General features: G+C 40.1%; 1 protein-coding gene across 2 annotated transcripts in view; it reads right to left on the bottom strand.

Moving 5' to 3' along the window:
• Positions 1-5943: 5943 nt before the first annotated feature.
• The window catches only part of THEMIS (thymocyte selection associated), a 76615-nt gene continuing 66501 nt past the window's right edge, over positions 5944-16057 (bottom strand). The window contains exons 6-7 of one of the 2 annotated variants that reach the window (XM_059468937.1): positions 11538-11682; positions 5944-7343 (exon numbers count right to left, since the gene is read on the bottom strand). In XM_059468937.1, coding sequence (XP_059324920.1) covers positions 7334-7343; positions 11538-11682 — 155 coding nt within the window. In that variant the 3' untranslated portion in view covers positions 5944-7333. Of the gene's footprint in view, positions 7344-11533; positions 11683-16057 lie in introns of those variants that run through there. The other variant, XM_059468938.1, reaches the window with a different exon arrangement.

Here is a 16057-nt window from a genome sequence, read left to right as displayed (position 1 = left end):
GAAGCAAATTAGTTTATTCCATACCAGCTTTTACATGACAACAGAGATTTCTTGTTCTTGATTCATTTCACTTTCTTCAAGAAGACTTTGATCTATATATGAATTTATGTGATTGTGTGCACTGTACAACCACAGGTTGCTTTTCCTTTCCCTCATATCTAATCCACTTGTTGCAGTGTGTCATATGTTGGATTTGGTTACTGAGGAAGAGCTGTATTTGCAATGTTTGCACTCCCAGTGCCTGGAACACTCAGACCCAAGGTCTGATCCCAGTCTTTGGGGTGATAACACACATTTGGAATTGGTTATAACTTGAAAACAGAGGTTGTGGGGAGGTGGGTCAGGGATCCTGCATGCAGACAGGGCTTGAAGTTTCTTGGGAAATGAATGAAAGTTGTCTTTGCCCACAGCAGTTGGCTTGGAACTAGATGACCTTTCAGGTCCCTTCCAATGCAAATCCTTCCACAATTCTATGAAAAGAAGTGATTTCTTTCCATTCCATTTTCCTGGTTTGATTTGTCCTTTCTCCCCAAACTTGCATGATATTTGCACTGTAAATGAAGAAATAATTATCATCACATTGAGCAGTTAAACACCATTCTGTTCTTTAATGTCCCAGGACAAAGGTGTTAATTATTCATTGTCATGTAATGGATAAACTCTTAATGTACCATCATTAGCTAACAATTTTCAAAGGAAATACATTAATGAGGTATAAGAAAATGTGGGAGTTTTTACCTTAATTACCTGGTTCATAGATCACAGTAATTAGATTCCAGCAGACTTTAGATATAATCCAAAAGTAATCATCACAGCTGCCAGCTGCTAAATATTGTTAGTTGTGCTCCAAAAAAGTTAGAAAAATTTTTTTGACCTTTTCTGTAGTTAACTTAGATTGAACTTAAAGTATGCTTTGAGAAAACAAAAACAGCCATTAATACAAACTTTTAAACTGCACACTGCTGCACTTAAGGGAGTCTTTATAAAACACATTTTTAAAAAGCAATTTACTCCTTACCTGAATTTATGAAACATTGGGAAATAGTTCTGAATATTGAAAAAGAGTCTTCTTTCTTAATACAGCACCAAGCATTTCTGTATTTCATACACTTTGTCCTAATCCAACAAGACAACCAGTCAGGTAAGGACTTGAGAAATTGGCCAGTGATTGCTCTATGGAAGCTGAGGAATATATAAAAGTTTAGACAAAATATGAGATGGGGGTTTCTTGCAAGTACAGTAGTGTAGGTTATCGTGAAATATAATACCTGCATACTCACAGGAAAATCTCTATCAGAAACTAAACAGAGAGAAAAGCATCAAGAGAAAGTTGTAGAGGCGTGGTAGGATGGCTTTGGAGAGGAATGGGAGAGCAGTGAAGGAGGCTACTTGCTAATAAGAGCCAGCAAAAGCTGACGACTCCCGAAGCAGGGGTTTGCCCAGTGAGAAGAGCTCACAAAGCATAAAGGTTTTTCCTGCTCAGCATTAGTCTGGGGTTTGCTGCTCTCTTCTCATGCCTTTTACACGTGCGATCTCTCTAATGAGGAGTGGCTGGCATTGAGTAGGGCTGCTTCCTATTTGACAGAGGTGGTGTTGAAAATAAGCAAAGCCACAGCTGGCTTTGGAAAGACAGGGGGTTAAACTTCTGTACACACTTGCAAATAGCAAGCCTAAGGGGATCGGAACAAACAACGTTTGGGTGTGAAGAAGGGAAGTTTAGAAATGAAATGTGGTACATGATAAAGGAGGGACTTGGGAACACATAAACGTACCAGAAAAGAGTCTGTCCATCCTCAAAACTTGGGCAATAGTGCTGAATACTGTGCAGTCCCCTCTCCACAGCTCATATTAGTCAGGTCAGCTCCTTATTTCTGAGTGTCATGGAGTTTTCTGTGCCTTTGCTACAGGAGTGATCAGTTTCTGAGGAATGGTCAGAAGTGAGATTCTTATCCTTGGCCATATATTTGCAACTGGGCATACAGCTGCTGTGCCTTACCAAATGCTGTCCTAAACTTACATCACAGAAATACCTAAGGGCTGACCTCTTCACCTGTTCTTCCATAAGAGCAATGGCAACCTTGTCCTTCTCTAGGAAGGGTACCTAGAACAGCAGACAGGTGTCAGCAGGCACTTTAGCTTTCTTAGGCATCAAGACATGGAGCTTACAGGGCAAACACCCAAGTTAATCATTAGGAAAGATGCCAAAAAACTCTTTTTTCTTTCAAGTAGGAATTGGATTTCTAGGTTTTCCCTTCCCTATGATCCTAATCTGTGGAGAATTGGGCGTTCCTTTCCAGCCTACACTCTCTAATGAATAATAAAGGGCTTTTTTTTCTGGTGGGAAAAATCACACCTGGCAAGTGTGGAGGGAAGGGCATTCTTGCCCAAGGCAGCCTCTAATGTGGCAGATGGGAGGTTTTGCAAGGAAGCAGAAGATGTAGATTTGGATTCTGACAGATAGAAACAAAACTAACCAATGTATTCCAACTGTTGTGCAGAGCATTAAAAACCCTCTGCATTTCTTAAACGCAAATTGTTCATTACTTTCTCTGACCTAGGCATTTTATCTGCCTCTCTCAGCAGGGTGTTGGAGGCTGTGGACCTTCAGTTCCTGCCACTAAAGGCAGTGAGATTCAAGATGATGGAGACCTGTTATAACATTTCCATCACCTTAACCTCAGTGACCTCAGGAGGAGCATGTTTCTTCTCTGTTTTTGTCATAGTTTAAAAATATGAATATGCTTGTAGATCTGAGTCTAAGCTTATTATGGATTTAATTCTCCTTTTTACAATGAGACACATGGGGTCATGAGGTGTTTTGAGAACAATGTGCATGGCACAAGCTGCCACAGGCAGGGGCTGTCAAGGATCCCTAGGAGGGTGTTGGGCAGCCTGGGGCTGCAGACCTGCCTAACTGCACCAGCTGGAAAGGGCTGCTTGGTTGGGAAGCATTGACAGTGGCTCAAAATGGGGTTCAGAGGATGAGGAATGGAGGCAGAATAATGTAAACATTTGTTAGAAGACATTTATACCTACTTAAAACATGGATAGAAAAAAACATGATAATGTAAAAATGTTTTTTAACTGATTAATGACTAATCAAACTCTCCAGGACAGAAAGAGCAATAATATAAAATCCTTAATGCCTCTCACTTCCTTCTGCAAACTGTTGGTAGCTGTGGGAAAATTTGCATGAGCTGTTTGTGTGTGTGTTTGCAGGAAAGGCTGCAGCAGGTATGGTGAACAGACAGTGGCAGTATAAACCAGGCTTCTGGACTGGTAAAGTCATTTCAGCATGAAAGGCTCTTTCTACCTCTCCTTTTGTGTGTCAATAGGTCCCAAAATACTAACAGATGTGATCACTGAACGTAAGAGAGCAGGCAGCTGAAATAAGAGGAAAAAAGGAAAAGAGTCTTTTTGCTGACAAAGTAGCTGCAGTGCCCCATGTGGGGCAATCCCGAGCCCCACTCAGATCCTTCCTCTGCACCATGAGAACCAGAGGAATTTCAGAAGGGTGATGTACTTGCAATAAAGGAAGATCATAACATCTGAGGCTGCCCTGGGAAGAGGTACTGCTTTCTGAGCCTGGCCTGAGCCTCTGGTTGCCAGCATTTCTGCATCTAGAGCCTCAGGGATAACGTCACAGAGACATGGCGATAAGGAACATGGATGTACAGGCATTTCTTAGATCCTGGTGGAATCAGCCCCTTGACACACCATGCAAATGTTCCCACACACCCCCAAATGTTAACAAATAGGAGGGATTTAAAGTTATGTGAGAAAATTAAAAGGGTCAGACTGAGCTATCCATCCTGGTACCCCCACTCTGGACAGAGCTGGCAGCAGTGGACTGGGGCAGGAGCAGCCAAGGCAGGGCAAAGGCAGGGTAATCTCTCCTTCTGCTCAGCCTGCTAGCAGCTGGCAGTCTGCACTTACATCAGGCCCACATGGTTTATCAGTTCCAGAGAAAAAGAGTTGTGAAAGGTTATCTTGGAAAATACAAATACCCAAGAAAAGATGCAGAGTAAGTTTATCAAAGAGATTTTTTATTGCAAAGCACAAGAACACTCCCAGCACACAGATACATTAAGAAAACAAAGGAAGAAAACAAAAAAACCCCAAACAAACGCAAAACCTGCCACATCTACACATACATGAAGTAGAAGCAAGAGAACACTCTCTTCAGAGACTATCAGTTTTTACATGATGTCAGGAAGTTGAAAATTTACATGGTAAAGGTGCATCAGAGTCTAAAAATGTAAGGAAAACACCTAGACAGTCTTAGAAGGGGGAAGAAAGATATCATATGTGTTAAGTGAATAAACAGTGGCTTCTTATTGGGAGCATTGTGGCAGATAAATGTTCATGTGACGTGTCATTTAAACAAAAGAGTTTTGGTTTAAAGAAGAATGCAGGGAGAAGATTTTTCTTATCTTCCCAGGCACAAAGGCTGGATATATAAAAAAATGTGCATGTTGATCATCCAAACAGAAAATTCTGTCTCACTAAGGGCTTATGCACACATGGAGTGCTGTGGAAACAGCTGCTTCTGATCAGGTCCTCAGTGAGAACTCACTGGAAATACTTCTTAGCATTAAAAGAGATAAGCCTTTAAGCTAACAAGTCTGTGCAAAAGCTTATGCCAATCTTTTGCAAAGCAAATATCTTATTATTTAAATACACTTGTATTCTCTTCAGGAATAGCAATTGTGGTCTGTGTTCAGCTAAAAAAGACTTTCCCCTCCTGAATGCAGTCTTCTTGAGCATTAATGTCTGGGAGTGATAACCATGTCCCTCAAGGATTGCCATGACATTATAGCTTTGTCAAACATGTATTAGCAAACAGTATGAAATCACTGTGGTCATCGGTGTGCCATAAGGGAACCACAATACTTATTAAGTCTTTAATATTGAACACAAACCTTTTATTAGGATCTTTCTCCACATGTCCTTCCTCCTCTCTGCTTTCCCCAGCAAGATTGGATGCTCCTTCTTCACGGCACAAGAGAACACCATGTTCTCTCTTTCATCCAGAATGTAAATGGCATTGTCCTGCTGTGTCATGTAAACTGAGCAGCCAGGATAGCTCCCATTTCTGTCACAGGACATGGTGTTGGCTCGTATGCCTGAGGAAAAGATGTGGGAGACATCTCTGCTATTTATATATTTGCAGAGTTCATTAAACTGCCACCTTTGCTCAGAAGAATGAAACTCATTCAACTCAGTGAGGCTGAATATACAAGACAGAATTGCATCCCATCACAAGGGTGACAGAACCAGGTTCCTTATGTGAGAGGATCTATGCAAAGAAGAGAAATTGCTTCTTTGGAAGTATTTTGAAGGAAAGAATTTCCAAAAAGGGTTGATAAGCCTTTGGGTTTTTTCACTATCTCCCAAATGCCAATGTAGGGTATCCAGAAGAATTTTAGATTTGTTGGAAAAGTTACTGCCATCTCACTTTGTTCACATCCGTCCTAACACTTATAGCAACTAGAGGACAGCTTGTTTTTTCTAGGCTCTTTCAGCCTCTCCTTGTATGTCAGACTCTCCAAGTGCTCAACCATCCTCATGGGCTTTTGTAGGGCTCGCTGCAGTATGTCTACATCTTTCTTGCACCACGCAGCCCAGAACTGACACAGTAATCCAGATGTGGCCTCACCAGTGCTGAGCAGAGTTGCAAGTCCTTCTACCTGCTGTCACATCCTGCCACTGCAGCCCAGAAGGCTGCTGGCTTTCCTCTCCTCCTTTCCTCTATTGAAACCTGGTACTTTACTGAAGGAAATCATGGTAGTTACATATCATTCCTTTCAGAAATCCAGCAGATGACAACATCACATTCAGTAGTAAAGTAAAAAAAAAGACAAAAATCAATAGAATACAAAAAAATATTTTATTCAAATACCAGGCTGCCTAAACAAATGGGAGGGTTTTGAGCTGCCAAAAGAGACACACAGATTTTTTAAAAAATGCTTAATATGTAGTTAAAATACCTACAAGTGATGTGACAGCCACTTTTGTACACACCTGCAAGCCTTATTAACCAGTGATATGCAAAACATTGTACTCTACATATGCATGGAATCAAAGTACTCTAAGTGATACTCTGAATACTTAAATTGTAACTGATTTTAACAAGGATGAACATTTATATTGAATAATTTAATATGAGACAATATTAAGAAATCCTTAATTAATTTGCATTAGTGAAAATGAACCATTCAGTAGAATTTTAATAGACAAGTCTGAACACACTTTATTGTCTGCTTGAAAAGAGTTTGGCTTTAAAGAACACTAAGGCATTTTTGGAGTTTTTGCTTTTTAACTCCTCAACAGAACTAGAAATAGGGTACATCCAGGCTTTCTAAACATATTCCCTTTCTCCACCCTGCTGATTTCTGCATATGCCACTCTGATTAAGCTGCTGTTGGCTCTGGAAACCCCTGGCACATCACCTGTGTGTTTACACACCAGTTCTTGATAGTTTTCCCTGGAAGTCAAATCACTGCCAGAGGGTTATGGGCCTATCCTAGGTGGATAAGGATGGCTTACTGATTCTTCAGATCCAGCTTCTGTCCACCATTCATGGATGTATTTTCAGTAAATTGCTGAATATAATGCCTTTAGTGTGATTCTGGATATTGGCAGTACAAAGGGTTATGGAGATGGCAATGCTACACAATTCACAATTTAGGCACTCCCAGGCCTTGTGAGAGGAGTGGCTTTGCTTTCCAGGGCAGATTACATATTGTGCAATGGTACTAACTGTGCTTTGTTCATCGTGTGAAAAAGTGGCAAAATCTGGTAATTTCCAGTTTTGAGCCTTAACCCGAAGCACGTAAGACTGGCTAAAGAAATGAATGTCCACCTTAGACAATCCTTTATTACCCTTTCCTTCTCAAAAAAACCCCCAAAAAACAAAAAAAAAACCCCAAAACCCAAAACCCAAAGGAAATATCCATGCAGCTGTTTCAGTAAGGGATGTTCCTTCTGCATATGCCCTACAGAGGTTCAGAAAATAACCAGAATTTCAGGCGCAATAAGAATGAAGGATTGGGCTTGGCATTGTTCTCTGAATTCACTAATAAATATGTACAGAAGAGCTTTGTCCCTTCAAAGGGTCATGACACATTAGCTGGTTTGACTTCTTATTTAGGACAAGTAAGCAGTTTCATTTTGCAGGGGATTATTATAGCTAAGTTACAGCCTTGTATGCTCTCCATGAGTCAAGAAGGACACTTTCATGAGCAGCTTTTTCTTACAGTTGTGGTTAATCTTGATGTGCCAAGGACACAGCTTCCTACTTGTTTCCAGTTAATTTCAGAATTATTTTCCTTCAGATGTCTCTGAAAACAAACAAAACATAATGACAGGGTGAAACAGGAAATTTTATATTTGGATTTAAAAATTTCTCAGGGAGTACAGGTGAATGAGCTCTTGAGATGAATTAATGGCTGCGAGTTAGGGCTTGTCTGTACCATGAAATTGTTTGTCAGTACAATTACACAGCAATCCGAAGACTAAAACAAAAGTAAGCTAATATATGACACCAACACAGCAATGCCAGCAACTTTGCTTAAGTAAGTGAAATTCTTAACAGTAAATTTTTCTTTTACTGGTATAGGTTGGGCAGTTTAGGGAAATGTTTAACCTCCACCAGGCAAAAGAGCTCATTTAGTCAGCATAAACTGTGACTCCATCAAAAGTTTTCCTAGTGTATCATCTCCAGTGTGATTACAACCATTGTGTCCCCCGTGTCACATTCTGGTCTGGCAGACATAGTAGAAGAGATACCTTCCTCTTGGGGAGAGGCCTTCCAAAGGATGTGCCCTGTGACTGATGCAACAGAGCTGCAGGCCTGGAGGGAAGTTAGTTAATAATTTAATTAATATTTAATGGCAATACGCCAGTGCGCCAGATTTCACCAGCAGGCTGTGTTCCCAGCTCTGTCAAGTATAAAAAGATGTTTGAATATGCCCCTTGGGGGAATGGTGGGGCTTGTTTGAGAAGGAAGAACTTCTAGAACATCTAGATAATCATGGTAGTGTTCCCTGCCCTAAGGGTCTCTGAACCTTCAGCTGCTTTGAGACAGGTGCTTTGAAGTCCTGCCTGAGTCAAAGCCGAGATTTGCAGCTCTTAGAGCAACACACTGTTTATTTGCCCCCTCTTGACTCTTTCTTCTCTCTGTAATCACCATTGATTGCAACCTGAAAAAAGCTTCACTTCTCATATTAGAGAAAAGTGAAAACAGCAGGCAGCTGAAAAATTATCTAGCCATGAAAATTAGCAAGGTAGATGATGCCCACAAATCTGCATTGGAAGATACATAGGAAGGGGACTTTCAAAACTGCTGAGAGCACAAAACTACAGTCATGGATTTGGGATCCCCACTCCAGTATAGCCAAGGCTACAAAATCTGCCTCAACCATAGAAAAGCCCAGAGGCTTTTCTGTGAAAGAAACAGCTCACTCAGAGGGTCAGTGGCATGACAGCTCCAAAGAAATGTCCTAGAAAAACAGTAAAAAAGGATTAATCAAGATGCACTGGGGTCAGAAAGGGTGATTTTCATTTGTAGCACTGTCTTTAGATTTCAAATATGAGGTAATCTTCATCTCAGCACAACCAAGGTAAAAATAAAGAAAAAAATTGCACCTTAATATGTTTCATACAATTAGTTTTAAAAAACATTGTACAATTGAAAATAAAAAACCCTACTTTTCCAAACAAAACCACCTCAGCTGTTCAGTTCATGAGAACAGGAAAACACAGCTGTGTAGCTTTTTCATTCCTTACTGCATTTCCCTCTCTTTTCTGCTTCTCCTTTTTTTGTGTCCTATTTAATAAGCGCAGAAGCTTAGTTAGCTGAGACCATTCCTTTTCTGGCACTTGTGTGCAGTTCAAGTCCAGAAAGCAACTTCCTGAAACAACCTGACAGCAGTACCTATTTTCAGCTCTCCAGGTGTCTGGATCACATCATTTCTGTCCTTTTCCAGCCATGCAGTTATCAGCACTGGAGAGAGACTCTGCCTTTTACTGGTTTTGCTGCTGAATTTTTTGTGGTTGTTGCTGTTCCTGTTCCTGCATGCCTCCATCTCATTTTTGGTGTCAGGGACATAGGAGGAGACATTACAGCAGTACCAGAGTTATTCCAATTCAGTGGTTGCAATGGACCTTCTCTCTTCCCATTTTCTCACACTAGAAAAGCCACTGTTAATATTTGCAATACTGTCCAAAAGACTGTCAAGCTGGGGGCTTTCCTTGTTAAAAAAGAAAAAAACAACTCATGGCATTAAAGGAGAGAAACTTGGCACGCTGAAAAGAAAGCCACACATTTTAAATACTTCGGGGTGGTGTGCATTTTTTTTACTTTCTCTTGAATATTTAATGAAAGGTTAAAATATGTTAATGATGGTTGTTGCTATAGCAAACTCAGGCATCTGTAGTGAAGTCTCTTGTTTAATTGTTTGTTGTTCTGGAGTGATGAGGTCATGTTAACATCATTGACCCTCTGGGCACATTTATTCTATCAAAATTAACATAGCAATGACCTGAGGAAACTCTCTGTTCTTTCTCCCTCCTGCTTAGGATGAGGACTAACATTTTACTAGTATCACCCTGGCATGCTTCAGCCCTGATCATGGAAAGATTTCAAGAGGGACACTGGTGGAACATTGCAAATAATATATACTGATTTTTTTAAATGTAGACTTAACTGCTGAGGCTTACTTCTGTATTTCATCAAAACTATTTTTCCTCCTAGTGATTCTATTTAAAAGTATTTTAGATCAATAGACTTAATTTTGATAAATCATGTATACAAATTTGATAAATCATATATACAAAATAATTAAAAGTAGATATTAAAAAATGGCATAAACGTCCCGAGGAAAGGAGGCATCATAGGTGGGAAATGGTTAGCTGATGAATTCTTCAACAACTATCATTATCAGATATTAAGCATTTGATAGAAAGAGGCTACATATTTTGGTGCATTATTACCCTGTAATAAATCAAATCAACCAATTTGATTATTTTATCTGGCTACATATTTTTAAAACTTTTGCCTGTATTAAAGATTAATTGCAAATGCCCACATCAAATCCTTATTTCCCAAAATGCTCACAAGTGCAAGTGTGGAATCTTGATAGAAACTGAATGTTCTAGAAAAAAGCCATAGCACAGATTTCGGAAGGCTGTGGGAGACCAGCAGGCTGGAGGAGCCACATGCTCCTTGGCTACCGAGTGGTTTCAGAGAGTGGGTATTTCTGTCAGCCATTAAGGACAAAAATTGTTGGGATTGCTTTATAAACCAAGGATTATCCAAAGAGGGTGATCTCCCTCAAGGCAGCAAAGGTCCTTTTCTTTCATGTTTTGCTGATAACCTCAAAGAGGACAGCTAATAAGGTGAAACCTTGCTTCCATTAACAGGGAATTTAAGGGACAGGTGGAAAAGACTTCAAGGAGCTGATTGCACAACAGTAAGTGGTATAAACAGATGCTGATCCCCTAGGCTGGCATTGCTTCTTGAAAATATGCTTTCCCCTTAATGCCTATGGTCAGAAGGGATATTTTAGTCAGAAGAGAGCTTAATTCTTTCTCAACTTCTTTACATGGTAGAACCTCAATAACACATGGACTGAGGAAGAAATGTGCTATGTGGAGCATCCTGCTTAGTTCCATTTTTAGTCTTTTCTGTAACTTTGGAGTCTTTGTGTCTGTGAGCAGGGAGAGACATGGCCACACACTGCCCTGGATGTCATGTTTCTGAGGGTTTTGGGCATTGCAGAGAAAAACCCACCTTACTTCATATTCACCATGTTGCTTAACTTACACACTGTATGAATGTTGCACATAATTTAAAAATAAACACAAAGTACATTTTGCAATTAAATACTTCATGTTAAATTTCTGAAACACAACATTTCAAGTTTTTCCTGAGTTCAAGGGTTTCTCCTTACAAAAGAAGAAATTCAACCAAACCAAGTGAAATTCATAGAAGGTTCAGCTATGAGTGAAAAGAACTGCGACCACAGTTTCACTCATATCTAGAAAAATTCTCATCTGTGTTTAGCTGGAAATGACACTTAGAAACTTTTAGAAATAAAGGCCCTCCTCACTGGCACTTAAAGTCACTGCAGACTGCCAGGGCAGAACCTTGCAGATTTAATAAAAGCACAGATAATGCCTGAAAGCTATTAAAGCAGAAAAAATGCTCAACAAGACACCCACGTCCAGAAAGAGGAAAAGAGCTGCATTCAGAACACTATAATCTCAGAGCAAATTGGCACAAACCAGGAAAAGGGCCTTCTATCCCCAGAACAATCATAGGTCCTCCTTTAACAAAGGTGACACAGCTAAGAGGTCACAGGTGGCAGGCCAGAGGAGCCTTTTCTGCCTTACTCACAGGACATTTGCAGCAATACTGGAAGTTCCCAGGGGAAAACCTCTCTTGTTTTGGGAAGTGAAGGTTACCAGCCAGTCTGAAAAATCACTCTGCCTGCACTTGTTTGCATCCACAAGTGATCCCAGCTTACACTCACCTTCTTCCTTTGGAGACTGTGTGCTCATTTCTAATGCTGGTGCCATGAAATACTTTTCTTATGTTTTCAATTATGTTTTCATCAATGTAGCTGTAGTCATGCTCTTCGTCCTCGTCCTCTTCTGCCTCATAATTTCTTGCTAGGCCTGAAAAATCAGCAAAAAATAACTCTAAGGAAATGGAAGACTCTGCCCTTGGACTGGAGAAGAAAAATGGTACAATTCAAAAATACAACCATGAAAGCAAAGAAAACAATGTTCTCTTCACTTTCATATTTTTCAGAGATCTTAAATGACTTGCTCAGTTTTCTGAACAGTATCTGTGACAGAACAATAATGAAAATGATCTGAGCACTTTACAAGAGTGTCTTCACTCAAGAATTCCTATTTCAGTTTTTGCATAGGCTTGTACCTCTAAGTTGACCACTTCCTGCTATCTATGCATGAATAACATTAAAGTTTATTGAGAAGTTTAGCTGGTGTAATCCCTTACAGCATAAAGCAAGCAGATAAAATTATCTGACCGTATCAAGAGAAGAGCAGTCCCCCTGCCATGAGCTCCATCCTTACCACAGATGTGCTTCCATGCTTTTGTGTTTCATTGCCTGACAAGAGAAGCCCTGCAGCTGGGGAATCACAGTGTTACCTTGGGATTTCCTGGAGCCAGATCCCCCTAGTTGCTTCTTATTTCAAAGGTGATATGGCAGAGACATGGACCTGAGAATGGCATGAGGTTAAAATGAAAGGTTTTAAAGTGCATTTCTTTACGTCCACCTAGACTGGCCTGAAGCATCACAGAGGAAAAACCTTTCAGAAAGCAGCAATGTTTTCCCACAAGAGCAGAGATCCTCAGTGGAGGCCTCTTAGCAGCTCCAGTGCTGTGGAGGGCTCTACTCTGCATCTGGGTACTGTAACAACTTCACTTTGCAGGTCACAGTGGCTCTGGCTGCTGCCAGGAGGCCCCAGGGTCTCATCCCCTGCTTGGGTGGTCCACCACTTCCCTGGGGCTAGAGGAAGCTCTGCAAGATATGTGGGACCACTGAATTCATGGAACTAAACTCCATAAGGATTGGTCCATGAATGCCCCATTTCACCCTCAGAGCCACCCCATCCCTTAGGCCAGCCTGTGGTGGCAATAGAACTAACTAGAGCTGAGATGATGGTGGTGATACCATCACAGATCTGCTGCCAAGGCAAATCATCCTTCGAGTTTATCAGGAAGTCTCACAGGTCATGGAGCTGAGAGGATACTGTGTTTTTAAAGCCAAACCTTTCACTTGAAATTGCAAACCAGTGGGCAACACTGTTGTGGGTATAACTGTTCTTGTGCTAGGGCACTACCTGAAACAACCTATCAGAGCATACTATCTGACCTCCCAGCAAGCCATGTTTGTTAAACAGATTCTTCTTTATGAAACCAAACTTCTCAAATAAGAGTTCTCCCAGTCTTATGCTCTAAACCCCTGTGTGCCCCTTCAACAAGAGAATAACTCAATAGTTTTTCAGCAGTCTCCAAATCCCACTTGTGCTCCTCCTGAGACTCTCCATGGCTGAGAGAGTCAGTCAGTCTGACTGACTGAAAACTGGGTAATAGTAATTTCTTTCTGAAGGTGTGATCCTTTCCTTTATAGGTTTTCTACGGCTGGAAATAAATACAAGGTTAATCAAGTATCTGTCTGGCTACACCAGTGCAGAGTTTATCACAGACCTGTATCGCCATGAGTCTCCCACTGCTGAATTAGCAAAGTATTTCCAGATCTAGGCATCAAAAGGAAAAAGAATCCCAAAGCAAAACCCCAAATATATGATTAGAAATGCACGTAATATCTCACATGTGGCCACTATCTTGTTAATAAACATTTCTGGGTTTGTAGTTCATTTGCAATTTGGCTGCGCTTGATATCAGTAAAAGCAAACTAATGAATAAAACAGGCACTGAAAGAATCAGCTAATCCCTGTGATTCGGCGAGGGAAATATTGTTTGTGCACTTAGACTTGCTAATACGGATATAAGGTACAGATTGCTCATGGATGGCATAGCCAGGCTTTCTTCTTTCCCAAACACATGTAAACAAATTGATACACTTCTAAGCAAGACAGCTCAAGGAGAAAGAATGTTGATGTCATCAGGCTAGACTAAATCACAGCTGTCCCCAGTCCCAAACCTGTTCAGAGTTCCTTTTGACATAAATATATTTACACTTCAATAAAGCATTAAGCAATTAATGAGACAAGCTGAACTGTCCAAGGGGGATTCTGAACCCTGAAATCAATGCAATTTTTTTCTCTGTTTGGAAAAACAATCCATTAGCCTCAACACTGAATTACTGAATGAGATAGGCCATCTCAGTCTGCCAAGGAAACAAGGCTTATGTCATCGTGCTGTCCATTCATCCATCAGTCTCCTCAGTACTTTTACAAGTTTATTTCTGCCAATTTCAGTCAGATTTGAGAAAGGGACAGAAGTCTCACAGTGGTTACTAAAGCTAGAGCTGAATTAGTTCCTCTATTGAAAGAGAAGCATGCAGAACACAGCTGTTATCCACTCCATTTGGCAGCAGACAGCAGGATAAATCAGTGTGTGCATATTAGTTGGCCACTCAACACACACATAGCTCCAGACCTGCTCTTTTTCTTTGATCAGAGCACTGCAAGGAGGGTTTTGGTTATTATCAGGAAAGACAGAGAGGAGTAGGGGGCAACAGTCCTGAATACTTATTAAATAAAATTTCATTAATTCTGCTCTTCCTGGAACAATTTGTGTAATTATATTTGCCTTTATAGTGGAAGGCTGGTACTCTGCAGACTAAAAATTTCCATTAATTTCACTTGTATCTTTGAGCAAGCAGGATAAATTGGCTTTTTCTCGGAATATGTTTGCTGTTTTTCAGGAATTTCAAGATCAGAAATGGTTGTCATAAGTCTCCATTTTGCTCTTCTTCAAAAGGTAGGCAACACAAATGACCCAACTCATGAAGACTAGTGCTTGAAAGAGAAAAGAGCTAGAGGCCCCAACTCATGTATCCGTACAATTCTGCACACCTGAATGCCTCTAGCCATGTGACCATAACATAGTTTTATAGCTGTGGTAAATATTTCACATCAGTTTTAACTCTGCATAAATTAACACTCAATCACACAGCATTTGTTGTTTATTTATGCTTAACTTGAAAAAGAGTTGTGAAATATTTAGCATAATAATGTTATGAACTCACCATGGTAGAACCACATCCTTATTTCTGCAGATCACTTAAGTGAAAATGTACAGAACCAAAAGTATATGCATAAACCAAGCATTTTTATGAGCAGCAACATTTTATTTGCTGTGAGCCTGGTTCTGATGCTCCTCAGTGCTAGTGAGAGCTAATTCCTTAGGGACTACTGCTGAAAGCCGATCTATGTTAGAAGAATCAGAGCACATAAAACTAATGGAGTGTTCCTTGAGCTGATATCCATCAACCATTACTTCATGGGATGATGTAGCATATCTTTCAAAACTGTTATGTGCCACAATCAAAATATTTCACATAAACTATAGGGTTGTATTTAATGTATGGGTAATATTTATCTTCCTCTGGAATCTCCTAAACTAATATTTGGAAAAGATTAGTCTGAATTCCTTTAAAAGAATCTTAAATTTCCTGAAATAGACAACTGTTGACGTTTTTCACTGTCCTTTAACTTTAAAATTATTTTCTTTGTCAGTTTTTTTTTCTGGTCTGTTTTGCTGGTTTCATTGGAGTTTTTGAGACCTAGTTTCCACTGTTTCACTACTGCCTCACATAAAATAAATCCCCAGTGTAACAACAGCTCTTGCAGATGAGAAATGGTTGCCACAAGTTTTAAACAGTCTCGTGTTTCTTGCCTCAAAATAAGTTCCTGTGAGAGGATGCAGAGTGGGGCTCAGGGCACCATCAGGGACATTCAAATGCTGCTCTGCACAGCAGAGCCAGCAGCATCACCAGAGAGTGGGAAAGGGCACTCACATGAGTTAAACCTTTGGTTTAAATATGTATTATGCTGTCATACCCCCTCGTTGCAACCACCCAAGCTCCTGCCTGAAATCTCTGAATATTGCTGCAATTAAAATAAGTAATATCTAATAAACCAGTGAAATTAGAGGGATTCAGAGCCTGTGCTTTCTTCTACCTGCTGTAAAACAAGTTAGAGTTTGGTTGAGAGTAAAGCTGATTCAAAACAGTTCAATATCATCTACTAAAGTGTACTCACATCCTATAAAATGGTATGATCTCCATATTTTAATTTTCTTGTCTTTTTTTAAACGTACCTCAGAAGATGTGTAAGCTAAGGATAAATTCTGTGTTTACAGATGAAAATGCAAATATTTTTTTTAAAGAAAATTACAAGATCATGGGAGCCAAAGAATCTAATATCATTATTTCCCTAATCAAAGACTGAGCTGAGTGGGAAGCTGGAGGGAGTTGTCACACACACATACAAAAAAGGATTCCTAATTCATATTGTTTATTCCCATGCACCTAGTTCAGAACACTAGTACAAA

Source organism: Ammospiza nelsoni, chromosome 3 (assembly GCF_027579445.1).
Source record: "Ammospiza nelsoni isolate bAmmNel1 chromosome 3, bAmmNel1.pri, whole genome shotgun sequence".
In the NCBI taxonomy this organism is placed as follows: Eukaryota; Metazoa; Chordata; class Aves; order Passeriformes; family Passerellidae; genus Ammospiza; species Ammospiza nelsoni.
Note: the sequence above shows the minus strand (reverse complement) of the source record. Positions and strands in the feature narration are given on the sequence as shown.